This window comes from Leptonotus elevatus, chromosome 5, assembly GCF_054856555.1.
Source record: "Leptonotus elevatus isolate MCC_2025b chromosome 5, RoL_Lele_1.0, whole genome shotgun sequence".
Lineage (NCBI taxonomy): Eukaryota > Metazoa > Chordata > Actinopteri > Syngnathiformes > Syngnathidae > Leptonotus > Leptonotus elevatus.
In genome coordinates, this window is record NC_141243.1 from 16870824 (window position 1) to 16897230 (window position 26407).

General features: G+C 39.9%; 1 protein-coding gene across 4 annotated transcripts in view; it reads left to right on the forward strand.

The window, feature by feature from the left end:
- ebf2 (EBF transcription factor 2) overlaps nt 1-25556 on the forward strand; it is a 38548-nt gene extending 12992 nt beyond the window's left edge. For 2 of the 4 annotated variants that reach the window (XM_086075898.1, XM_086075899.1), the window contains exons 7-16: nt 19173-19254; nt 20518-20659; nt 22197-22327; nt 22452-22578; nt 22682-22770; nt 22893-22958; nt 23179-23353; nt 23430-23612; nt 23884-24054; nt 24226-25556. In XM_086075898.1, the coding sequence (XP_085932024.1) occupies nt 19173-19254; nt 20518-20659; nt 22197-22327; nt 22452-22578; nt 22682-22770; nt 22893-22958; nt 23179-23353; nt 23430-23612; nt 23884-24054; nt 24226-24257 (1198 nt within the window). In that variant the 3' untranslated portion in view covers nt 24258-25556. Of the gene's footprint in view, nt 1-19172; nt 19255-20517; nt 20660-22196; nt 22328-22451; nt 22579-22681; nt 22771-22892; nt 22959-23178; nt 23354-23429; nt 23613-23883 lie in introns of all 4 variants that reach the window. The other 2 variants (XM_086075896.1, XM_086075897.1) reach the window with 1 other exon arrangement.
- Nucleotides 25557-26407: the final 851 nt, after the last annotated feature.

Below are 26407 nucleotides of genomic sequence, written 5' to 3' on the forward strand. Positions count from 1 at the left end.
AGCAGCCCATTAGGAGCTAGTTAATTTCTGATAAGCCAAGAGAATTTGCTGTGGGGCCATTTTATTTCCACGTATGTGCATTTTCTCATTCCACTGTCCACATTTGCGCGCTTGGTGAAAAAAAAGAAAAGGTGTGTGAATATTGGGAGTGTGTGCATGCACAGAAATAGAGGTATGTTTTTGGAACCTGGCACGTTTATTTATGTATATGAATGTATGTGCAATTGTATATGTGTCTCAGTGACCCCTACTTTGACCTTTTTTCCCCAGTCACCGCTTGGATCTTAAATTATTCATGTGTGTGTGTGTTCTTGTGGGAAGGGGTGTGTGTGCGTGTGTGTTTCCGTGGTTCCAGTAATCAGCCTCCTGCTCCCAGCCCCAACACCTGTTCTCCAATTAACATGCAGCGCGCAGGGGCCCGCTCACGTCCACTGCCCATGATGCTTTCCATCCTTTTCTTCCCCGCTTCCCCGTGTTTTCGCCTTCTCCCAACCCCGCTTCTTATCTCCTGCGCCCCAACATGCTCTTACATACCACTTCACCCTCCATTACCCAACTCCCTTTCTTTTTTTTCATTGAGTAAGCATCTCAGTAAACACCCCTCCCTCCTCCGTTGGCATGTCTAATTTTGCCATAATTAGGCAGTGTCATTCGGACACCTACCCAAGCACAAGGTAGTTTGCAATTCCCCAAATGGCCCTAACCCCCACTTTTCTAATCTCCTTTCCATATTGTTTCAGTTTTCCCTCTCCCCCTTCTCCTGCTGCCGCCTCACCTCCCGCCCCCCTTCTCTCCCTAATCCCGAGTTGAGTGAAAGGAGAAAGAGATCACAGCTGATCCATAAGGAGGGCTGAAAGGATGGATCGAGGGCGGAGGCAAGAGGAGGGCACAAAGAGATGACTCTCATGTTGTTCAAGGGAGAAGATGATTTAATAGGCCGCTGCCTGCTGCGTCTAATAGTTTTACAATTGTCTAACCTAAACTCGGACTAACTCTTCTTTGCGCTTCTCGGCCCAGTGTGACGTCTCTGTTTGGAGAGCAGCGCTTAGCTTTGACTGATAGACAGTGTTGCTCACTGATTGGTCCGACAGCTGATCGATAGACAGATAGATAGATTGACTCCTTGGGGCACATCACCATAAATCCTTGCTAACACTTCTTTCACTCAGTGTGTTCTAAAAATGAATCATGCTTCATCTTTTTTTTTTAATTGACTGCAAGGTTTGGGCTCCTTATGTAAGAGACTGTACAGTGGACAAAGAAACAGAACAGATGCTTGTTAAATGCCTGATTCTGTTGTATAGCCTATATAATACGAGACTATCATAGATTATTTCAAAACTTGAAACATTTACATAAATCGCCAAGCGAAATTGGAAGAATCCCTCTCAGATCTGTTGGAGAGTATAACAAAAGGATATTGTTAATTAAAACACCTGTTAGTTTTATTGACATTAATATTATGTATGTACTAGTCTGAACATGGCATTCTGATTAATATCGCATTTGTGGAATGTGAGCTAGGCAGCAAAATCCACCTGTTTTTATCCATCGGATGGGGCAGCCATTTTGCCAGTTGCTGCAAAATGACATCACAGTTGCTCAGGTAACGACTAAAACCAATCCCAGCTCAAATGTTTTCTGTTTGGTCATGTGACACAACAGCAAGTGGCAAAATGGCTGCCCCCTGAGATGGATTAAAAACGGGTGGATTTTGGTGCTTAACTAATATTCCACAAACTCAATATTAATCAGAATGTCGTGTTGAGACTAGTGGGGCTGCATAGAACATATTATTATTGTAAAGAAACTTTTGCGGTTGACTTCCCCTTTAAATGACAGCAGTTTTTTGCGTGACAAGCTGACTTAGAATATTTGACCATATTGGACCACACTTTCTTGCAAAAGAGCTCCCAAAAAGTCTAATATTGCGTTTTTGTTTGTTTGTACGCAGCCCGATTAAGACCCCCGATTCAAACGGATTCAGGTCAGGACTTAATTGGCTGGCTTTTGACCATTCAAAAGTCTTATTCTGGTGTAGTCATTAATTTGTTGATTTGGATGGATGCTTGCGGTGAAATTCATCTTCATCTTTCGCGAGCTGACATCTGAATGCTCAGGGCCAAAAGTGGCCGGTATTTGGAAGTGTTTATGTCATAATCCCTTTCACTTCAACGAAAGTCCCAGTTGCAGCTAAACATAAATCTTCCTTCGATTTTTCTTCCAAAGAAAAACATCTCGCCTCGTCTACAATTTGCCAAAATCCTAAGGTCTCCTAAAAGCATTTGCAGGGCAATAAAACAAAAGCTAAACTTTTGACTACAATTCTAAAAGGTATGCTTGGCATGAAACCAACACTTCGTCGTCACAGAATGAAGCATCGTAGCACAATAGCAAGAACCAGTGCTTCATTCAAGATGGATGAAGACCAGTTGCTTTTGGCACGGAACCTTCAGATGTTTGCTAGAAAGGTTGATAGTGAAAGTTTTACTTCCTCAGAATTGTGTCAGTTTTTATCATGAAAAAATGTAAGATTGCAGTAAAAAGAATAATGCTGATATTTTTCGATCATCCATTGAAAGGTTGCTTGGAATTAACCCGCTAAGATTTTTTTAATGGTAGTATTATTGGCGTGATGACCTCTGAGCTAGGAGTTATATTGCTTGTGAGCCCAAGCTGACCTTTGTGTTTATGACTGCCGCGGTGGCTTTACAATGGAGACAAGCAGATGTCAGTATTAGTATTAGTAAGAAAGGACTGTGTGCTTTGGATCGGAGAGGTCAGCATTCACTGGCTGCTTTTATATTGGGCTAAGAAGCGGAGATCAATAGTTGGTCATAAGGAAGTGTGTGTAGGGATCCATCGGGAGGCAGCGGCCTTGTGCTGTGGGGGTGGGCGGGTGATCAATGGCAAGCACTATCTCACTAATTGATCGTGTTTCTAGGAGCGGTCTTTTTTAACAAGCCGGCACTCCGAGAAAAGAAGAATAATCAATAGGAATTTTCCAATGCTGTCAATATTGTTGTATCCTCCCCCAGACTCAAAACAAGCTCACCAAAGCTCATGTAAGGTCAGCAAATTTCGAAGTCTGCCTTTTAATAGTGAGAAAAATGGTATACAACAGGGGACATTTGATTTTTGGAGGGATATTTGTGCTTGTTTAAGGTTTTTGCTTTCCTCGTTGAGCAGTCATTATGTGTGTCATGGTTTGACTTCAGATGCTGGACTGCGAGTGGAATCCATTAGTCTTAATCTTGCCTTGTGGCTTGTATTGATCCATTTGTTGTCTTCTAGTTCTAGTTATGTACACGCAACACCATGTGTGTTTTCAACTAGTCCAGCTCTATTTTTCTACACAATTCATCTCTTTGACAAAATACCCAAGTGGAATGTTTATTAATGCTGATATTGTTTGTAAAATCATGGGTATGCGGTCATAATCTAAACGTAAAGCTCTTTGGTTGGTGCGGTAAATCTGTAGCCAACATTTCTTTGAATGGATTAACACTGTCTGGGTAGTTTGACAAAAAACTATTCAGATATCACTTATTGTTATATGTAAATGTGTGGCGGTGTCTCGGAGACCATCTGTTTCAATGGTCGTGGCTCCACCTGCTTGAGCACGGCCGACTTAAGCCCATTTAAAAAACAAACTATGCGTGATGAAGGGCGTTGCTTCTGAACCCGGCTGTTTTCTCAGCAGCCATGATGGCGTACCCCTGGGCTCGGAACAGTGGGGGACACGGCTTTCTGAACGCTCGCTTGCTTCCATCTCAAAGGAAAATACAATCATTCTTTGGGAAAGAATATTAAACTTTCATCCAAAGAATAAATGCAGCAACAGTTTTGGACTGTGTCGGAGGTCACATTCCTCCCATTTCCCAGATGTAAACTGATGTGCTACAATGTCCTGTGAGGTCGTCATAGTACAAGCATGCCAAAGCTGAATGTGTGAGACAACAATTTCATTGTAAGGGATTGCTTGTCCTGTAGTCACTTTAACATGTTCTTGTAGCTCTTCCTACTGCAATCAATGTGGTAACTTCCAATTTAGAGAGACAGCGAAATAGAACTTTGGAAGATGAACGCCATACAAAACTTTTTTTTAATCGCATGATTAAAAGTCAACTGTGTGGGTGATGTACAGTAAATTAGCAGCCACACAAGTATACAAATCGATCATTATTGGTATCAATACCAGGTCTTATTTCAAGGTATCAGTACTCAGCCACCCTTTTGCGGCTGTTTTACGATCAGGAACTAGAGCTTAGCAGAATGGAAAACTGACCTTAATTTCATGCAATTTTAAGGAAAAAAATGTTGTCTTTAAAATTATCTGTCATTTGGGGAAATTGTATGTATCAAAAGTGCAGGGTGTTTCATATGTCAATATGTCACTTTACAAAATCTCGCTAACTGGAAAACATAGCAAAATAAAATTGATTTAGTTGAAAAAGTAAAATTGCCAATTTTTTTTGCTGCGGTGGTTTTGTCAGACCTTTGTTACATCCCAATCAAGGTTTCAGCTTTTTGTGTAAAATGTCGTCTCCACCAATCTGCCTCTTATTAAAATGGATTTTACTAGGAAAGAGAAAGCGTTTCAACATCATGATCTGAAGACTCGGATAACTGAGACCTAGATAACCAACAATCCCGATATGCATGTTCGAGTTTGGCGAGAAATGGAATTCGGATTTGGGTTTGCATATTGAACATTTGTGAAAAGTTTCCTAAAATTTGCTTCTTGGATTTTTGTGTTCAAATGTTTGCTGCATAAACTTATGATAATTAATTTTCCAGAAAAAGTATGGTCTTCATAGTATCAACAGCTATTGAGATTAGGGGTGTAAAAATTACTGCAGTCATTTTGAGTTAATTTAAAGTTTTTTTTAACGCCACCATTTTTTTAACAATTTATGACTGCCCCTTACTTGGACAACCTGTACTGAGGGAATTCCAGTCGCAACGCAGCAGACACGTTCACGTCAAAATTTTGCAGTAATGCATTTTATAATAATGCATATATTTGTGGAGACTGGGGTCAAGTTGTTTTATACAACTTTAAAAATGTGCAGAATTTCACAAGTTACTTCATGTTAAAGATTAGATAGCTCTTAGTATGAAAAGAAAAATGCACTGAGCGGTCACTAACGTCTTACAAATGCAATTATGCCATCTAGTGGCAATTAAATGACCTCAACACAAATCAATATTACACTATTTTTACAGTAGAGTACATCTGATTAGCTTTACCTCAATTTTATGAATTATTATGAAATTACTGTAAGATGTCTAAAAGATGCAGACATAGACAAGAGTATGAAAACTTTGAAAAAATATATTGTATTTTTACATTATTTATGTATTGTATTTGTACATTTAGAACAGATATAAAATTTGCGATTAATCCTGAGTTAACTATTGAAGTCATGCGATTAACTACAATTAAAAAATGTTAATCGCCTGACACCCCGAATTGAGATATAAGTTACGATAGTGACATATTGAGACGAAGCACCTTGTACTAGTGGCAAGATGACATCATTTGTGCTGAGGAAACAAATAGCGACCAATCATGGTTCAGTTTGCTGACCAAACCCAGAAAACTGGTGAGCTGTGACTGGTCGTTACCTATTTCCTCAGCATAGGTGATGTCATCTTCAGTCGACAGCAAGTTAAATTTTTTATTTTAAAAGTTATTTTACATGAAAAATAATGAAATCATTAAGTTATTTCTGGACAAAATATTCACTTTTTAATACTGAAAATAGCGCAAAGCGCAAAGTATCCCTTTAATGACAGCAGTCAGCACAACTGGCTTTACTATACAGTCTGATGTCTCGCAAGAAGACGAGTCATCTTTTTTTCATTGATTTTACATACACCTTATTTTTCCTCTGCAGTTATTCCATCCTAGTACTAAAACACACTAATAAAACACGCCACGTTGAGTGAAAATGTAATGTAAGACTTGAATAGTAATTAACTGCAAGACTACAGTCAATGTACATTTCCATTTTCCTTTTATGAATATGAGCTTTTTACAATGGAACAAGTTTTTGCTGACACTTCAGATTCACATCCAATTGAAGTTACAGCTGCTGCGAAAGAGCAAATATGTTTTCAAATATCATGCCCCTTGTCACAGTTTTTTTTGTAATGGCACCATAAACAATCAAGAGATACATACTCTGTTGAATTTATGTCTGTTGTATATTTGGCATCTCAGCTACTCATTATATTACTCACTGGAGATTTTAAAAATAGTTCATGGAAAAAGTATTTTTACCTCCACTATGGAGGTCTTGTTTTCACCATCATTAAGTGTGTGTGTTTATCTGCTGCTAGGATTACATAAAAACTGCTGCGCTGATTTTCACCAAACATGGTGTGCGGTATCTGGCAAGAATCGAGAAAAAAAGTCCATCCCATTTGAACGGAACTTGTTGTTCAGTCGGTTTGTAGTCATATCTTTCTAATTATGTCTGAGTATTTTATACTTGGCTTACAATGTTGGTAGCAGAACACAAAAACACATATCAATTTCTATGCACATATAAAGTCAGGTCCACTGGTCCCTCTGGTCCACTGTCACGGTCTCTCCCTGGTGGTCGAACCATGGACACTCTCTTCACACCCCCTGTCAGTAAGTCCATCAGACAAGGGTTGGCGAGTGGGGTGGGGGAGTTGGGGGGTGCAGCCTGGCGACAGGGCCCTGAGGCTCCAGTGCACACCACCTCGCTCGCTCAGGCTGGACCACTGAGCAGCTGGCACAGGACCATGGGATGCCTCCTCCCTGGGGGCGATGCAAAGGGAAGAAGGAGACAAAGACAGACAGGGAGAGACCATGCATGGTCCACAAAAATCACTTTTGTTTTTGACAGGTACTGTCTGAGAGCCCCGGTCAGAGTCAGACTGCTAACAGCGTACAGACTTTTATGTCAAGCTCAAGAGTGTGTTAGACTTGATATAAGTACAGAAAATAATGTGATTCGGATTGTTTTTGTAGTGGTTCAGTAAATGTAGCCGCAATGAGGAAACCATCAAAACAAGAAACTCCGTGGCTGTAGTTGTGTCATGCTTGCATGCATATGCCCAGACTGGACACTACACTACACACGCACATGCCCGGTCAAATTTTTTTTACAGGCTGTTTACCATTTACAATGAAAAAAAATATGATGCTGCTTTGGAAAAATTCCACTTTGAGATCCTCTCCAAAACACGGCGTGTTATCACCTACATTCAAAAGAAAACTGTAATTGATGCTGTGCAGAGATGGCAAAACTATTCAGACTGTGTACACAAATAGATGTGCAAATAGTTGTTTGAGAAAAACTCAGGTAAAAGTACTGACTCAACACTTAAAAAGAAGAAAAAGAGTACAGATTCTGAAATGTAGTGCTTTAGTACAAAAGTCAAAAGTTCACACATTTTATTGTGAATTCTATACAGTGATAACAGGTAACAATTCATCTAACACAATACCTATTTCAGTCATGTAATCAGACTACAGTTACTCTTTTAATAACAAACTGCATTTACTTCCCCAAGCACGTAACAGAGAAAGAATTGACAATACTTAAATTAAACAGCACACATTTCTCGTGGCGGCGTGGCTCAGTGGTAGAGTGATCGGCTCCCATCTGTGAGGTTGTGGGTTCGATCCTCTCCCTGGTGTCCTTGAGCAAGGCACTGAACCCCGATTTGCTCCCAGCGGACGAGGCAGCAGCCGACTACTGGTGTCTGAATGGGTGAATGTGAGGCTATGTGAAGCGCTTTGGGCACTTTAGCTAAAAAAATCGCTATATAAATAGGCCTCCCTCATGCACGTATTGTATGTAAAACTACTAGTTAATGAATAACAAAATACAGGAGGACACCTGTTCCTAACACTACAATACTCACTAAAGTCACTAAACAAGTAATTATACATTATAGAACACATAGGAAAGGGGAAATAACTTGTATTTCAACTTAGTTACTTTAAAAAGCAAGTAATCAATAAAGTAACTCAGTTAGTTTTTCACGTTTACTGAGGCAACACTGATATAATACCCATTTTGATAACCCGACAACTTGAAACTTGAAAACAATGTAAATAATTTTCCTCTTTTTATCAACACACATAGTGCTCATACTGGAAGAAAATAATAATATCATGTTTTGTATGTTGTAAGAACTAGTTAGCATTGCCTCGACTTTTATACTAAACAATTTTGATAAAAATTTTGAATTTTGATGAACATTCGAAGCTGGTGTTTTTTTGACTGGCACAAGACACAACACATTTGCTACAAGTCATTCTTGTGTCCAACAAAATCAAATAATTGTCTTGAATGACTTACTCTCCAAATCTGTTGCTCCCTGGTTAATGTTCCTTCATTTCACTGTATTTTAATTGTAATTGTAATTGTAATTTTAATTTTATTTTTTTGCACTGTGCTGTCGAGTTAGAAAAAGCAATGAGTGTTTTTTTGACAAATAAAGGAGTAGAAAGTAACAAATTTTCATTTCCAAATGTAGGGAGTAAAAGTAAAAAGTTGCTAAGAAAATAAATTCTAACTCACCTAAAGAACAGATGCCTGTAAAATGTAATTGAATACTGTAAAATGAAATTTTTTTTGGAACTTCCCACCACTGATATTGCGTAAATATATATATTCCATGAATGCTTCCAGAGTTGCTTGAGCTGTGTTGAGATTAACTAGGAGGGAGAGGGGTTCTGTGAGGATCAGAAAAGGGCAGATTAGCGTGACTTTAGAGGGCACTTCAGATTGCCGGCAAGTGAGCGTGCGTATGTGACTTTCCTTTCTGTGGGTTTGACTTTCAAGCAAAATTCTCAGCATCTGCATTTATTTTGCAAGCAGCTTGTGACATACATGTAGCGTAATCAGGCTCTTGTGTGTGTGTTTTGCCAAGTCATAGGCCAGTTAACAGTGATATTTTGAAACAAGAACAGTTTTCTTTAGTTTGACACAAGTCTTGTTGGAGTGCGTGTGTGCGCGCGCGCGACGGAGCCTGGTCATCCTCCTGTGTAAAGGTCTTAAATTTCACTAATGACTTAACAATGCCCCCTGGTGCTGCGCAGACCCGGCAAGCCTCCCAAGTTTGTTTGTTTGTCTGTTTCGCTGCAATCTGGACAGACTAAATCTCTCAGGAGTTGGATTTCACATTTAAAGAAAACATGCAGGAATGCTAATATTTGCACTTTAACAAAAATAAAACAGTTTTATCTTCAGGATTCCTGTTGGCCAGAAAGGATTGCTCAAAAACAAAACAATAAAATTTAAAGTATATACTGAAATCACTGAACACTTATTTTTTATTTACTGATTACAAGAGCTGTCAAAATTATTATTATTTTTTAATCTGATTAATCACATTTTAGAACTTTGATTAATCATGATTAATCAATTAAACAGACTTTTTATCAAAAAAAAAATTGATTTGGAAAGCATCGGTTATGTGTGAATTATTTCTACATTTAATGTTATGTGGACGTCTTCAGCATTTTTTGATCCACTGCACAATCTCAACCTCCTCTTTTCCTAATCAGTTACTTGCATAATTTAAAATGTGGAAAAAATGACCCCAATATTATGAAATAAACAAATGTTCTCAATGTTATACGCAAACATTTATTAAATGTTTTACTTTAAAGCATGTAGTTATGTTTATTGCTCAAACTCAACCATCCGCTGTCAAGATAAAGGATTATCTGCAGTCATAATTAATAGTGTGATTAATCTGCGTTAATATATGATTAATGTGTTAATTTTTGTGATTAATAATTGAGTTAACGCTTTAACTTTGACAGCCCCACAATTGTATTGTTAGCTATAAAGATTTTTTTAGCTTATGAATTGTTTGCGTTTAATTCATAAAATAAAATGTAAAACAAAATATTCCTAATAACCTATAACTAATCAAAGGCATACCTTTAATTCAGATGCTAATTCATATGATAAAACTGAAAATATTAAAGATAATTGTTGAACCAATTTAAGACTAAAAAGAAAATTGTTGACCAATTTAACTGAATTGCCTCAAATGGTAACACACACTTGATTGAAGTTAATCATTAATATATTAATTTTGGATTGACTTAATTTAATCATGCGATACTTGAAGTAATTAAATTCAGTTGGTCAACAATTCTCTTTTTACAGTGTAGTTCACATTTTTGTGTTTCTAAAGTGTGTATTCAAAGTCTACCTTTAGTGACTGAGTTCTATTTTGTTGCAGATTACATCATCCTGCCATTTTTTTCGGGGGGGGGGGGGGCAGAATGCAGCAAATAAGCCTAAAATGATTATTGGTGCGCTCTAATGGTCTGTCTTGTGTTTCATCATTCACGCAGCAGATGTTGTGTAACCCTCCTCAAGGAGGAGAAGCAAAATAGGAGTCCGGATTTAACTCTTTCAATGTCACAATAAACTTTTGGCTGTGCGCATGTGTTGGTAGCGGCCCTGATGAATCTGTCAGCGCTGAGGGCAGGGGGGCATGTGACTGCTGACAGGCTCCCAGCAGGCATGCTGTGAGCCCCAAAAGTTGGCGTGCCCCCCCAGCAACACCCAGCAGGCCCGACCGGCGCTCGACTCCTCTTTTCCTCTGGTTGTCCCGGCCTGCGCACATTTGCTGCGTATTAGCCACAGACAGTAAATTACAGCACCTTGGACCTCTGAGCGATTCCATTCCCGTCTCTTCACACGTTCCTCTACCTCCCTGCAGGACCATTATCCAGCACAGCTCCTCACAGTGTGTCTACCTCCACATCTTTCCTCTCATTTTGATCTGTTTTCCTCTCCTCTGTCTGTCAAACTCATCCTGGCTTTTTAGACGCTTTCAACCCTGTCAGATTTCTCTCCCCTGTCTGTCTGTCTTCTTCCTCATCCTCCACTCTTCTATTGTGTCACGCTACACAGCATTCCCTCCCTCACACGTCTCCCCCCTTTACTTTCTTACAAGCAGGTCCCTGTTGTGGAGACTTCACAGGTTCCCCCCCCCCCCCCCTCTCCGCCGCCGCCCCCTTCTCTGGCTTTCAGGAAACAGATGTTGTTTGTCAGATCTTATCATTACTGGCTAATTAAGAAGACATCTCTTCTTCTGTCTCTTCTCTTCTCTCTCCTCTCTTCTCTCACTTGGCGGCATTCATCCCAGATCCACGCATCTTCTCGGAGAAATGTTTGGGTCAAGCTTTGATTTACACATGGTAGCAGTGAAACTGATTAGTGGCTGATTGATACTGGGAAAAGCCCGATCAGTCTTAGCGTATTGCACGTGACCTTCTGGCATGTTCAAATCTGTTCAGCTGTAAAGGAGGCTCCATGTCACCATTTGACAGTTATGAGAGTATATTTTGAATGCTTGTCCCTCAGGAGGAAGCAAACATTCTGGGAGAGGTCAGCCCACTGATGGGACTTCTATTCCCCGTCCTGGTTGTGAATTCATCTTCTCCAGACTTGGAATATTTTTTTCATATCCATCTATTTGGCAGGCTGACCCAGCGCTGTCCCATGTGGTGGCACTCTTTAGGTTAAGCTTGGGAGACTTCAGATTGAATTCAAGTCAAATTAAAAAAGCACGTAAGACCACAAAGTAACTTGATGAAACACCCAAGTACCTCTTGTTTACTCACGCTCTCTTCTTGCAGCCTTCTTTTCCTCTCTGCTACACATGAAAGTTTTACAACGCCACTAAGCTCTATAAATCAGGACGAGAGCTCTAAAATGTTCGCTTTTGTCACAGTTCTCAAGTTTAGAGGTGAGTCGGACAATTCAAGGGGTGACCCGGAGCTTAGAGAATGCCGAAGTCGTTTAGCTCGCTGACCTTTGATTTTGAAAACAAAACCGGCAAAATTCCCAACATAAATGTTTTATCAGGAAGTATGGTTACCACATACACACCTCACCAAGAATTGTGAAAATAAACCACAATGGACGCTCAAGAAATAATAATTTAAAAAAGACATACAATTCAGGGTATAAAGGGTTTTACGCTTGAAGGGGGTGGATTTTTCAGCATATCAATAAAAGGGAAGTGAGAACCTATGGCAGGAATGGACGTCATGTCACACGTTTTGAGCAGATATAAGGTCACAAAAAATGGCGGTGGACGATGAATTAGGTAAGTCACATGTTAGTTTTGCACATTTGTACTAAAATAAAAACAAAAAACTTGGAAACGTTTGGATGGAAACCTCATTCATGATCCCTTTTTTTGACAGTCTGCTGAGTTTCTTGTGGCTAGAGATGGGAAAACCAGGTCAAGAAAGTAAAAACCCTGCAAGAGTTTGGCTTTAGCCACAGGTGCTTCTATGACCTCGTTTACCTGCCGGTTGATTACAAGCACCTGCAGCTAAAGCCAAACTTTGGCAGATTTGTTACTTTCTGGACTTGGATTTTCCATCTCTGCTTGTGGCAGAGAGATCGTCTTATATGACGTTGTCTCCTCTCGTCTCAATATTTGCAAAGTAATAACAAATGGAAACTGGCACATTTTCTGTTCTATTTTGTGCATTTCATAAAATTTGCTTAAACATTTCTAAACATTTAATATGGTCTTGATTATAGGGAAAAAGTTGTGAAATATAATGAAAGCAGATCTATCTAGTTGGTAGCATGGCTCAGTGGTAGAGTGATTGTCTCCCAACCCAGAGGTTGTGGGTTCGATCCCACGTCGTTGTGACTACTTTGAGGGCATTAGCAGTTGTAAAAGCGCTATACAAGTGAAAGACCTTTATTACACAGGTGTATCATTGTTATCAAAATAAAATAAAATAAACGGTTAAGTAATTAAAGACACTTAAAAATGCAATGAAGTGTACTATTTTTTGTGGTAAAAAAAAAAGAAGAAGCAATTTCCAAGAATTTCAAACAACAGGTTTAAAACATAGATCTTGTATTTTAATACAAAAAAAGATTGCATTTAATATTTCCCAGTCTCATTTCCCCACTCTAAAAATAGTTGGGCCAAAAATAACCCAATTTGGGTAAAAAATGGACCAATCCCTTACTTGGGTTAAGTTGATCCAAGTGTTTTGTACAAATAAATGCTTCTTCTTCTTCTTCTTTTTTTTTGTTTTCCATCTCAACAAGTTGGGTTAAATTGACCCATGTGTTGGATTAGTCACTTTTCAACCCAACTGTTCATGGTGTGCAGTATATATTTTTTTCTCATAGATTCTTACGAGTGATGCCACTGTTGTGCATGGGTAATAAATAGTTTACACAGTCCTCAATTCAAACCTGCGTGGGTCCAAACATGCACATTTGGTTAAATGGAGCCTCAAAATTTTCCCATAGGTGTGAATTAGAGTCTACATTTGTACAAGAGCCTTGGTAATTTGTTCAGGGCAACCTGCCTTCAATAGCTCAAGATGCTCTTGACATGTTGGCACTTTCAAACATTAACGGTCTTGTACAAGTCAATAAAAGAACTATTTTATTTTGTTCAGAACTCTCAAATGAGCAAAGAGAAAAACACAACAAGGAGTCAGTTTGGCTGTGAGAAGCTGATGCCAGTGATATGGCTGTATGTTTTAAGAGGGGAGGTGTGTGTGTGTGCGTGTGTGTGTGTTTTTTGGGGTGGGAGACTGGAAGGCTGGTGTGAAAGGTCCTGTAGTGGTATGCGACAGAGGGTGTATCAGTTCATTGAGGGTTTTCTGTGCCCCATTAGCAGTGTCAAAGGTCATGTGCCCCGGGTGTTAACCCTGGTGACCAGTCTAGCTTCCAGTCTGCCAGGGGACTCAGGTCCAGGGGTATTTATTACCGATCCCCCTTCGCCCCCTCAAACATAGCTCTCCCCACAGAGGAAAACAAAACATCTCCAACCCTCCCCCTTAGCCGGTCTTGGGCCTGGGCACATGTACTAATTGGATGCATATACATACACTGATGCATGACTAGCCATCTGTAGACTTGTGTCTTTACGTGAAACATATCTTAAAATAATCGCAAAAGTCATTTTTTCAGATTTTTCAGGAAACACACCAAAAAAGAACCATTTGCATAATGAGGAGATAATTTAGGCAAAGAATTACATTTTTTGAAAAAAATTAATAAAATGACTTTGTCAATTATTTTAAGAGGGTGACGATATCCTCAAGTCAACATGGCTTGATCATAATTCTCACCCAAAGCCATTGGATGCAAAATAATTTTCCCACAACTTTGTTGTGTAATTAACATTAATGTGTCATAAATTGTGTGTACATTTATTGCTTGGTCTTATATATCTTTCAGGCGATCACACACGTGCATGAGGTCTATGCGGCCTTTGCTCATGTGTGACACAGGCATGATGCATACGTGCATATTTGTGGGCCTGCTGTATGACTTAGTGCTCCCAGTGTGTGAGTGTGTCAGAGGAAGGCCCTCAGCATGTCAGTATGTTTTAATGCTTCACATCTGGTTTCCTAATTTCACCCCCCGCACCATGTCAGGACACTGTTTTGTTTTTTTCTGGGTGGTGTGTAGGTTTGTGTGTGCGTGTAGGTGGGATGGACATTGAATGAGTGATAGTCCTGGATACAGGACATCAATAAATCTCCATTTTTCTTCCTTAGTCTTTACCATTGTCCTATTTTTTTATAGACATAGGATGTTGCTAAGCCCCTCAAAAAAGAGACACATTTTGCTGTAAACCTAGCAAGCCATGGTTTTCTTTTTTAGTTTAAAATAAGTTACATCAACCTTCAGGAGCCATCACCGAGGGTGTTTTTGTCACTTTTGGTCAAGTTTTAAATGCATTTGTGTTGTCCATCCATGTTATGTTTGTCATACCAGCTAGCTAGCGCTAAGCTTACCTAAGAAGGTTTTTTTTTCTCTTTGCACTCACACACACACACAAACATGGTCCCCCAGGCGGGGAAGCGAACCCACGCCAATCTGCATCTTAGGCAAGTGACGGTTCCACTCCGCCACCTGGAGCCCAGCTAACCTTAGAGTGTTTGTCTTTCCGGTGCAGCGTCCAACACTTAGGTAGGCGCGACGAACAGTGGTACTTTAACTTTGCAAGCTCCTTTCATGCTAGGACATCATCAGAGGCCAACAGCGAAGACAAAGGTGCTGTTGATACATTGCCTAGATAAGCTTTATTTACTTACAGGGAGTGTATTAGCTAACAAATTGACTGTTAACCTTAAATACATTTTTTAAAACTCTTTTTGCAAAAAAAAAGAAAAATCTCTGTAACAAATATTCTTGTGGCTTGTAGAATAAAAAAGAAAAGAAAAAAGAAGTGAGGCCCCAGCTGTCCATTTTAAAATGTCATGTTTTCCTCCGTGAAGCAGGAAGTGACCAACTAACTAACACAAATATCGTGCTTCATGATTTTGTTCCCACTTTTGTACAGTGAAACCTTGCTGGTGGTCTGTACGCTGCACAGTGTTGTTATATTTTTCCTTTGAGCCGTATTAACGTGAGGTGGGTTTGCAAGCCAAAGAGCCAAGATCCCAGTAAGGAGTAGAAAAAAGTAAGGCTTCTATAACACTTTTTCATCACATGCCTCAACAGTTGCTGCAACTGGTAAACATTCATTTACAACGAACAAAGAGGGTGATGTCTTTTACGTCCATGTGAAAAGGCAGTTATGTCAACAATCATTAGTGTTGATGAATGCCCATGAAAATTTTGTTGGAGGTCTTGTGATGCTTAGGTGTACCCTTCATTATTAAGCCCATATGTAAAGCATGGTTGGTTGCCATTATCTGCAACAGATGCGCCAATGGAAAGAAATGTAAAACGGAGAGTCCCCGAGGAAAGCAGAATAGCAAATTTACATGTAGGCTTCCATAGGGTGATTGTTGTTATTAAGTTGAGCAAGTTGTCACCATTTGGATAGTGACTGCATGCTGCGAGGCCCGTGTTTGGTCTTGGGAACTGAAACAGATGCAGACAAAAGGGGTTAACAGAGATGTAGAAGTGAAGACAGAAAAGAAAAAAACAGACTCCCCGTGGTTCCAGTGTGGAACGTGATCCCTCGGTTTAAGACTTTTGTCTTTGCTTTGTGTCCACTGGTTTAAGTCCGTCTGTGCAGAGAAGAGATGAGAAGGTGTGCAGAGAAGATGGAACTTGGTTTCATGAGTTAATTTCCTTGTTAATTGATTGTCATTTTTCCCATTGGCTTTCACTTTTTTCACCGTTTTCTGTGTCATAATGCTACCATAGGTTCTTACAATCTCCTCAAACTAGAAGACATAGCAGGCTAAAACACATAATAAACATAAACACACTTCTTTTTGAAAATACCCCTTCTCTGAAATCCCCCCATGGCATGAAGATCACTTCCACTTCTTTTGTGTGTTCTCCTCTTTATCTTTCTTTGAGGATGGGGAGGTGTGTGGGTGTATTACATTACCAAAACAAAAACAAACAACAGCAATATTAAACTTTTGCAACCACAATAGAGGAGGGGATATAAAAAAACAGAGGGTCCTCGACTTCTTATTAATTATGCAAGATTAGTCTAATTATAATTCAGCAAATGAATGTGTGGCAGAAGGTGCGAGGCGACGGGGCTGGGAGATTTGCATGTTAAGTGGGCAGGGGAAAGCAGCTAATACATGCTAATATATGCGTCAATGTCTCGCTTTAATTTCAGCATTTGCAGCTGTGTGCGTCCGAACTGGGGGGGGGGGGGTGAAAAGTTGACTCAATGGGTTTTTTGGGAAGGGTTGGGGTGGGGGAGACAAAGGTGGGGGTGTCAATGAATTAGAGTGTGCATGCACGCATGTGAATATGTGTTTGTGTGTGAGGCATCTGGTGTCATACAAACAATGAATGATGAGAAGAAGTCAACAAACAAGGTCAAGGGCCCTCCTAAAGTGTCCAAAAGCGGAGGTTGTAGGTGATCTTTCTATTAGGGACTGAACTGGCCGAGGTGACAACATGAGCGGCACTCGCTACTTTAGTGAACTTTACTTACTTTTTTCTTTTCCCCGTGGCCCCAATATTTCTTTTTACAATTGACATCACAATTTCCCGTAGGCAGAAATTAGCCGGACTGACAGGATCACTCATGCTTGTGAAAAAGATCAAGTGGCAGACTCACTGTGAATTTAGCACTTAACCCAACAAGTCGGATTCCCGAAATGTTGTTCTCAAATTGGATGCCTAATCTCTTCGGCATAAATATTAGGGAAGTTCGATACCAGTTTTTGTTTGTGTGTGTGTGTTTTTATTTTATTTTATTTTTTTACAAGTACTCAACTCACTGTTACTAACACAAAATTCCACCCAAAAAACAATGACAGTTAATTTTAAAGAAATACATATTTTCCTTATAATTATATGAAATTAATGGCAATTTTCTATTCTTCTAATTTCTAGTTCCTGATCATAAAATGGCCACAAGAAGACAGATGATACCGGTATTGGCTACTGTTGTGAGTACCAATGCCTTAAAATAAGGCTGGTATCGGCATTGATACTTATAACTGGTATCAGTACTTGCCCAACCCTGATAAATATTATCACTCTCTCTCTCTCAACAACAATACTAAATGTGTCCTCTAACGTAACAGCTCAAATGAAGATATATTTAGGCATGAGTGGTATCGGGTCGATCCCCGCCTTATTACTACATGCGACGGTGACCAATACCAGTATCGGCCGCTATCTTGTGGCCATTTTATCAATCAGGTATTGACCACTCTCTTGTGACCATCAGGAACTAGAAATTAGAATCTGAAAGCACAGAAAATTGCCAATAATTTCATGCAATTTTCAGGAAAAATACTCAATTGGGATAATTTTTTCTTTAAAATTATCTGTCATTGTTTTTTGGGGGGCAATTTTATGTTTCAATAGTATGAGTGGTATCAGTTCTTGGTGTCAGTGTCTGTGACTTCACAAGAGTTGGAAAAAAGTGGTATTGAACATCCCTATATATACTGGATACAAAATTGGAGCTGGAGATATGCAAACCAAGTTGTTCTCACAAGGGAGGAAGTTGGAGAGAGTGATTGAAAAACTATCTGTAAAAGATGACAAAATGAAGGAGAGATTAGAATTTGATGGGTGTGTTCCAAGCTCAGGGGCTAAAGTGAAGTTCCCCCTTCCACTTTCTCTGAAGATGATATTGTATTTGCACAGAGCGCAGTGTGGGTGGGGGAAAAACTCTCGACAGCATTGTTGTTAGTTTTATTGGAGCATTAATGGCTGTGTTTTTCATCGGCAACTTGTTCTGTGGAAGGAATGCACTTCTGAAGGATGTTTTATTTGCCCATTGCTGTTTCAAATCATTTTATTTTGCTTTGGCTCACATCATGTGACTAATTGTACATCGCTGTGAGACTAATGTGTTTTTAACCCAGAATACCCCCCCCCCCCCCCTCCCACCACCCCCAACCTAATTCCCCTGCATCTCACCTTGCAAAGCATCTCCTCTTCCTGTGTTTTAGCGCTACAGGATGTGTTCATGTTGTTAGCTTCTCTTTCGCATCGCTGTCTTCGCCTCTCAGCGTGGGGACTTTGGGATTGCGGCAGAGCTGCGTTACCATGGCAGCGGGCTATGTTGCCGAACTGCGTACACCTGGGATTTGGAGTCTCTGCGTAGTCTCCCCCACGCCTATTTATCCCGTCTTTTTCTCTAGTTTTCTTTGGTGGAGGAGAGGCTATCAGCAGCTTTCCCTACACTTCTGTACAGAATTCCCGCTCAAAATAAAGTCACATACATAATGAAACACATGTACCTGCAAACAAAATTCATGTCCATGCCACTGCCTCGGTCTCCATCACCACCTTCCTCGTTCTCTGTACTTCGTATCCCAGTTCATTCCCATGTGGCGGTTCAAATATGGCATTGTGGGATACGGCGTTCCCTCGGGTCTGCCGGCATACATCACTGTCTACTTTGAAAAACAACAAAGCTTTTCACTGGACTCTACTTCTTATTCTCATCACTTGATTTAGACTTTAATAGCATTGACTTAACAGACTATAAACTTAACTGCTGGTATTGATGTCAGAGCGATAATCAGCTAGATTTGCATCAACGCCTACGTAAGCCCGCACCCACCACGACTGTCTGTGAAAATAATGAATGTCTCCTTTGACTGTTCAAGTGTTGTTTGTGAGAGCAAAGTAATCATATACATGATCTTTTTTCATGTTATTTCTTACTTGCTGTAGTTCTGTAAACACGTGTCCTTTTATTTACCTCTGCAGGTTCTTCTTGAAGTTTTTCTTGAAATGCAACCAGAACTGTCTGAAGACGGCAGGAAACCCCAGGGACATGCGGAGATTTCAGGTATCAGCAGATGAAAAACAAATGCATGGTTGCCGGATGAGGGGTTATGATGAGCGTATGTGCAGAAATCATCGCTATTCAAAACCTGACACTTTAATGATTGTTTTTTTTATTCAGTCAAATTTGTCAAAACATGAATCACAATCAAGAATTTGCAAAAGCCTATCAAGAGGGAATTAAAATGAAATCAATCAGGATGACTTCCCCAGAAAAAAAAAGACAAAAGAAAGTATTTATATGTTTAAGAGAGGCTGCTGGGATGCAGGAAATAGGTTGAGGTGTTTCAGGAAGTTGTCAAGAATTGAGTGATTGGCTCCAGATGGAAGAGGTCACACTCTGTGACCCAGGAAGTGGTCACCGGGGACGCTCCTGCCTCACTTCCATTGCCATCTTTCAGCACCAGCGACCCCCGTCTGGCATTCAGTTTCTCCCGGCTAACCCGGTCCCCTCTGCCGTCTTGCGCGCTCCTCCGTGTTTGCTTTAACTCCTGGGATGTGACACATGCTGAGAAGTTATGAGCCCGCAAAGACTCTCATCTCTGGGTTAAAAGGTGCTCTGTGCTGGACACAAGTCAGCTGCTTGATCGATAATTTACAGTTATTTTTCTTAGAGCGACTCTCCCTTTTTACCACCTAAAGCATGTGGTTTTTTTTGCTCTCCTTTTCTTTCCATTGCTTTTTTACGTGCTAAATTATTACCATGTGTTTAATTTCAAACAGTGATTCGATTTTCTAAAAATGCGTAATCTGAGATCTAAATGAGCATTAGATAGAATAATATAATATTGACCTACACCCAACCCCACTTGAACTTTCTTTTTTTTAACAATTATTACTTACCGTAGGTTTCCTCTTATTAATTATGCTCGTGTCATTCTTGCATGGCAGATGTGCGATAGAACACACACATGTGTCCAGATCAAATTAGGCACACAATATATCATGCCCTGATTTAACAGCCAGTAAAAGTGGGAGATTTGCTCCATATGTTTGGTGTCATTGAAGGATCACGCAGAGATGATGAGCCTGCTGCATGCTATATGAATCACACAGTTAGCAGAGGCCATATGGAGACCCAAAAAGAGGGGTGCATGAATGCAGATATATTATCAAGTTCCCACTGATGTCACATCGCAGACTGAGAAATCATACGGCATCACCTCTGTACCGAAACAAATTGCTAGTCTTGAAACCAGTGATTGTAACTTCCAGCATGCTGTCCAAGTCACGCACAGACACTCATGCTTCATTTCCTCGGTGTCAGGTGGTCCTGTCCAGCACCGTGAGCGTGGACGGCCACGTCCTCGCAGTGTCTGACAACATGTTCGTCCACAACAACTCCAAACACGGTCGGAGGGCTCGCAGACTGGAGCCAGGCGAGTCCGCGGAGAATACTATGGAGTATGGTAAGAACAGACTGTGTTACATTAACGTCGACATCTGCGGTTCTGTCCACAAACATACACTTAAGTTACTCAACTGTCATTCTTAATTATGTAGGAAATAGATTTGCAATGACACTGAGTTTATTCATTGGACAATGAATATGCTGTTATAATACTTTGATTCATATAATAAATAATAAAGTAAGTGAGCTATTATTTGTAAACAACATTTTTATTTGCAACAGTTTATTTGACAATATCATAATGTAGCCCAGGAATGGTCAACTTAATTGCTGGAGCGGGCCACAATTTCTCAGCAGTATTGAGGGGGCACTGTTTTAGATATGGACAAAATACAAGCATATGTGCGAAACATATTTCATTTTTATCATGCATTTCTTAATGTATAAGGGATCCACAATCCAAACACATCAACAAAGGTTATGAAGCAAGCAATACAATAACCAAACTCATTTTGTGCATTTTTCCCCCAACAAAATCAACTCACTCAGAATTTTAACATTGTTTAGGTACTATGATTGTCCTACATATCATTCCAAATCCACCAAAAATGATTAGGCCTAATCTATAAAACTCAGTTTAAGTGCAACTAAGCCATCTGCCATCTAGTGGTGATAGGTAATATTACAACTTATAAACTACACTAGAGCCCTGCATATTCGCAATTTGTCACCTAAGGATTTGCATATTCGCAGATGTTTTTCTTTGTTTTGATCCCCCCGACTACCATTCTTTGTGGAAAATGTATATTGAATGTCCATCTGCGTTTATTGAATTGAATTGACTTGGGGTTTGCCAGATGTCCATTCCTGATATGGCCTTTTATACAGTGGAGAGCCATATTTGGTAGCTTAAACATGAGTTGAAATGGATGCCTAACTTATAAGGCAGGTGATCCATGTGAAAATTAATTCAAACCTTTTTAATGTACTATTTTGTCTGGATTTCAAACTTTGCAGGGACATATTTGTACCTCTTTAACCTTGGAAAATACCAACAATTTGATCTCTCTGAAAATGGATGGATGGATGGACATACCATACCATATCATATCATATCATACCATACCATCAGTGCCGTACCATACCATACCATACCATACCATACCATACCATACCATACCATACCATACCATACCATACCATACCATACCATACCATACCATACCAATTTAATTATATAGCACATTTTAAGAGGTGCCAAAAGTTGACACCAAAGTGCTGTGTGAGTAATAAAAAACAAAAACAAATAAAAAGCACAGCTGAAAACATATAAAAACGTGCATGGTGTCAAAAATGGAGAGAGGGAAGTCACTCCAGGGTTTTAAAGGCTAAAGAGTAAGAGTGCTTCCATGTACTAACTGGACCAATTTGGACCAATTGTAAGCAGGAGATTAGGGCCTGACTTACTTATCCTGATATATGTGGAATGTGGCCGTACTACATGTATGCCCATTATTTCCACTTTTTATCCCCCAAATTTACGCATTCGCAAAGCAAAACATTATTAGTAATTCCTGTTTTGCCTTTCTTTCCAGCCACCCCTTGTATCAAAGCCATCAGTCCCAGTGAGGGCTGGACTACAGGCGGGGCCATGGTCATTGTCATTGGGGAGAACTTTTTTGATGGACTGCAGGTGGTGTTTGGAAGTATGTTAGTTTGGAGTGAGGTAAGAGTCAACATTTCTCATTGCATTACTATAGCTGACATTTCAAATATACATGCGTTCTACATATATAGTATTCCTCTTTCAAAAAAAATTTTCTGACATAAATTTGGGATTTTCCCCACAGCTAATCACGCCGCACGCTATCCGTGTCCAGACTCCACCTCGTCACATTCCAGGGGTGGTGGAGGTCACATTGTCTTATAAATCGAAACAATTCTGCAAGGGAGCCCCCGGACGCTTCATCTACACAGGTGATCACGCAACAGTATGCGGCTTTTGCCAATTAGAGGTGGTGCTGTTTTTGTTTACAGTTGGAACTTGTGAGAGATTTTCTAAGATTGCTGTCTGTTTTAGCCCTTAATGAGCCAACAATAGACTACGGTTTCCAGCGACTTCAGAAAGTAATTCCACGGCATCCTGGTGACCCAGAAAAAATGGCGAAGGTGAGAGACTCACAGTCCTTCAAATACTGCTAAACAAAAAACACATTTCATTGCACCTTTGAACTGTATTTTCTATATTCTTTGGCAAAAAATTAAATGTAAAAATGACAAACTACTTGCAGGAAATTCTGCTTAAGAGAGCAGCAGATCTTGTGGAGGCTCTGTATGGGAATCCACACAGTAATCAGGTAAGAGGCAAAAACTTTGGCCCGTTACTGTGGAAACGACTCGACTTTCAGACATTGACCAAAATGCAAATGTTAACCGCACCTAAAAATATCTTTCACACATTCCTTGCATTTGGGAGAGTTTGATATCCACTAATTATGTTTCAGAGTATTCACATATCTTGCTTTATAGCACAAAAACCTGAGACACGACCATACTCGTGGTGTGTATCTTCTGTAGGATATGCTGCTAAAAAGAGCAGCCGACATTGCGGAGGCCCTCTACAGTGTTCCCCGTCCTCACAGTCAGCTGCAAGCACTGCCCAGCTCACCAGCCCATGGCAGCGTTATGGGTTTGGGTTCTTACCCTTCCCAATTAGGCGTCAGCATCGGCGAGCCAGGACAGAGCAGCCAAGGTGAGCGGAACGGTTTGTAATTTCAGTACAGAAAAAGACTCATATATATGACCCAACCTTTTCATACTTTCTCCAGGTTATATTCGCAACTCAAGCAGCTTATCGCCAAGAGGTTACCCCTCAGCTTCCACGCCTCAACAGTCAAGCTATGGAGGCAGCGGGGGTATGACGGGAGGCTATGGAACCGTTCCGATGACCAGTCTCGGGGTTCCCGGCTCACCCGGCTTCAGCAGCGCTTCCCCCACGGGATCCCCTTACAGTAAGACACTTGTGACTCCAAGCAGAGGTGGCAAATCCAGGTCCAGAAAGTAAAAACCCTGCCACGGTTTGGCGTTAGCCGCAGGTGCTAGCTAGCTAAATCCCTAGCTAGCTCCAATGGTACTCGTTTACCTGCTAGGGAGCTAGCATCAGGGGCTAAAGTCAAACTGGTCAGGGTTTTTACTTTCTAGACCTGGATTTGCCACCTCTGACTGCCCGTCATAGTATTGTGATGTCAAGACTTGAGACTGACGTCAGGTTCTCCTCCACAGTCATGCCCTCCAGCCCGACCATACCAGGAAGCTCCAGCTCGTCATCATCTCTGTTGCCTTTCTCCTCTTTCCCATCCGCTGCTAAACAGAAGAGTGCTTTTGCTCCCGTGCTCAGGCCCCAGGGCTCCCCTTCCCCTGCCTGCCCCGCCTCGGGGGGGAACAGCTTCAGAGGTAGCCATCCGACTCACTATCTGACCCCGCTCTCTGAACTTACGAATGCAGTCTAACCCCTTCCTCTAACCACGACAAGCTTTGACTGAACAAGATACAGAAAGTTGCTGGATGTGCAGTACTTTAATGCAAAATTAGTATCATAGATTTTGCATATTTTTTTCTCTCCAGCGATGACGGGCCTGTTTGTCCACCCGATGTAGCAAATCTACCCCAGACCACTGCTTCACTTAGCCCCTCTGTTGGCACTAAGAGGGCAGGGAGGATGGAAATTTGATCAATAGCAGCCATGATTAACTTTGCTACCTGAGCCCATCCCGCCATTCCGTAGTCCTCTTTTACGTAGGCGGATGAACGGGCAAACGTTAGAAACTATCCAAAGACAAGGCATCTTTCAAGAGGTATAGGAGATTACTTCAACCCTACTACAGACAGGCAATGTTTCTTTGCAAACCAGACTGGACCATACAACACTGTGACATGAAGAAAACCACATGGTCCTAATTCAAACACAAGCTTCAAAAGCTCTGTCTTTTGTTCTGGCCTATTATCACATGCCAAATTCTTCGTTCTTCCATCACCTGCCCAAACCTTTGCCAGAGATGTATACACGAGCACTGAACATTTTGAAATGATGGACAGCTCTGATAAGCAGGGTGCTATTCGTCTGTGTATGGACACTTTAAACAGCATGTGTGTACACTGTCTGTGAGTTAGCAACATGTTTTGTAGTAGACTTTTTGAAGACAATTTACATTCCAGAAAAAAATAGACCCTTTATTTTTTGTTCTGATCTCTAAGATTTTACATGTGAGAATTGTCTCAAGGGTTATTACTAAAGGAATTCATATATTGATTTATTTAAGTACAAGCAATTTAACTTATTATAGCTAGTTTAGGGAATAATATAAACATGTTTTATAAAAGTGATTCTTTTTCCAACTGTTGATTAAGTTTATCAAACAACAATGCCATTCAATTTGAACATTTTTATCATGTGGATTTCATTTAAAAAATTTGACTTTGCCAGCTCTTTGCATAACTAGGATTAATGTTATGCATTATGAGTCTCGCCATAAAAGGTTACTGTCCTTGTATAAAGGAAAAAGTTAGTTAGCCTTATTTCATGTGTAACGCATGCTTTGTTGAACCAATACGACGCTGTAATTATGTCATCCTACACTGCAAATTTGACACAGTAGCATAATATTCACATTTTCAGCTTCATTCAACATGTTTCTGCAGAGCACATGTTAGTTACTATGCAGTACAGTCAATGAAAGCACAAAAAAAATCCGTACAAAATGGCTACGACATTATTTTTTAGTCACTGATATTAAACCGCCGCATGAATGCTGTTCTCAGGATGTGAAAACAAAGAACACACAAAGTTGAGGACATTTATAAATGTGTTTTTAGAGTTTGGTTAACTATTTATTTAAAACTATTAGCAATTTTAATATTATGTTTTGAACCCACCTTTCTTTAAAACGGTACAAACATGGTGCAAATGTGATTTGTATATCGCAAGGTGTAATTATATTTTGTGCTCCAAATAAAACAATGAAGCAAATTATTCATCTTTGGTTTTTAATTGTGTTAGTTCCTACTGCATGAATTTGAAATTGTCTTCTATTCATTACCAATTAAACTGCCCATTAACCCTGCTGTTATTTTGTGGGTCAAAATGACCCATTTGAAAGTTAAAATAAATGTTAAAAGTATTTATAGTGTTCTGCTTGGCTTATTGCGTATAATCAACATCACCAAAATATATAATTTGTACAAATTTTTGTTAAAGTATTTTTTTTCCTTTTTTTCTTTTTTTCTTTTCTTTTCTTTTTTTCCTTAAAGAGCTCAGTATTGTACATTCGGTAATGTCATCATCATTGCTCTTTTTAAAAAAAAATTTTTTTTAATATATATATATATATATATATATATATATTTTTTGTATGTGGGTGAGTATGTGTATGTGCGTGCGTGTATTTGTTAGCTCACCAAAAACCTATTAGAAAAAATCCCATACCGTTCACCCCAAGAGACCGAAGTTAAGTTTGTTAAAGTATTTTTGTTACTTTAAAAACAAAAAATCTCAGAAGCGTGACCTGTGAGAGGAAATATTTATTGAAATTGTTAGTGATGGAGTTAAAGAGAGATTTTAAAACATGTTGATTTTTTTTTACATTTCGGAAACTGTTTTGATAATTAAGTAAAACCCGGGTCAAAATGACCCAGGATTGTTATTGCTGTTCCTGAGAAGAAGAAGAAAAGAATCACAAGAGTACAAATGAAGTATTGACTTATAGTTAAGCAGGATTACACATGCACACAAATTCTGATACTTTTGGGT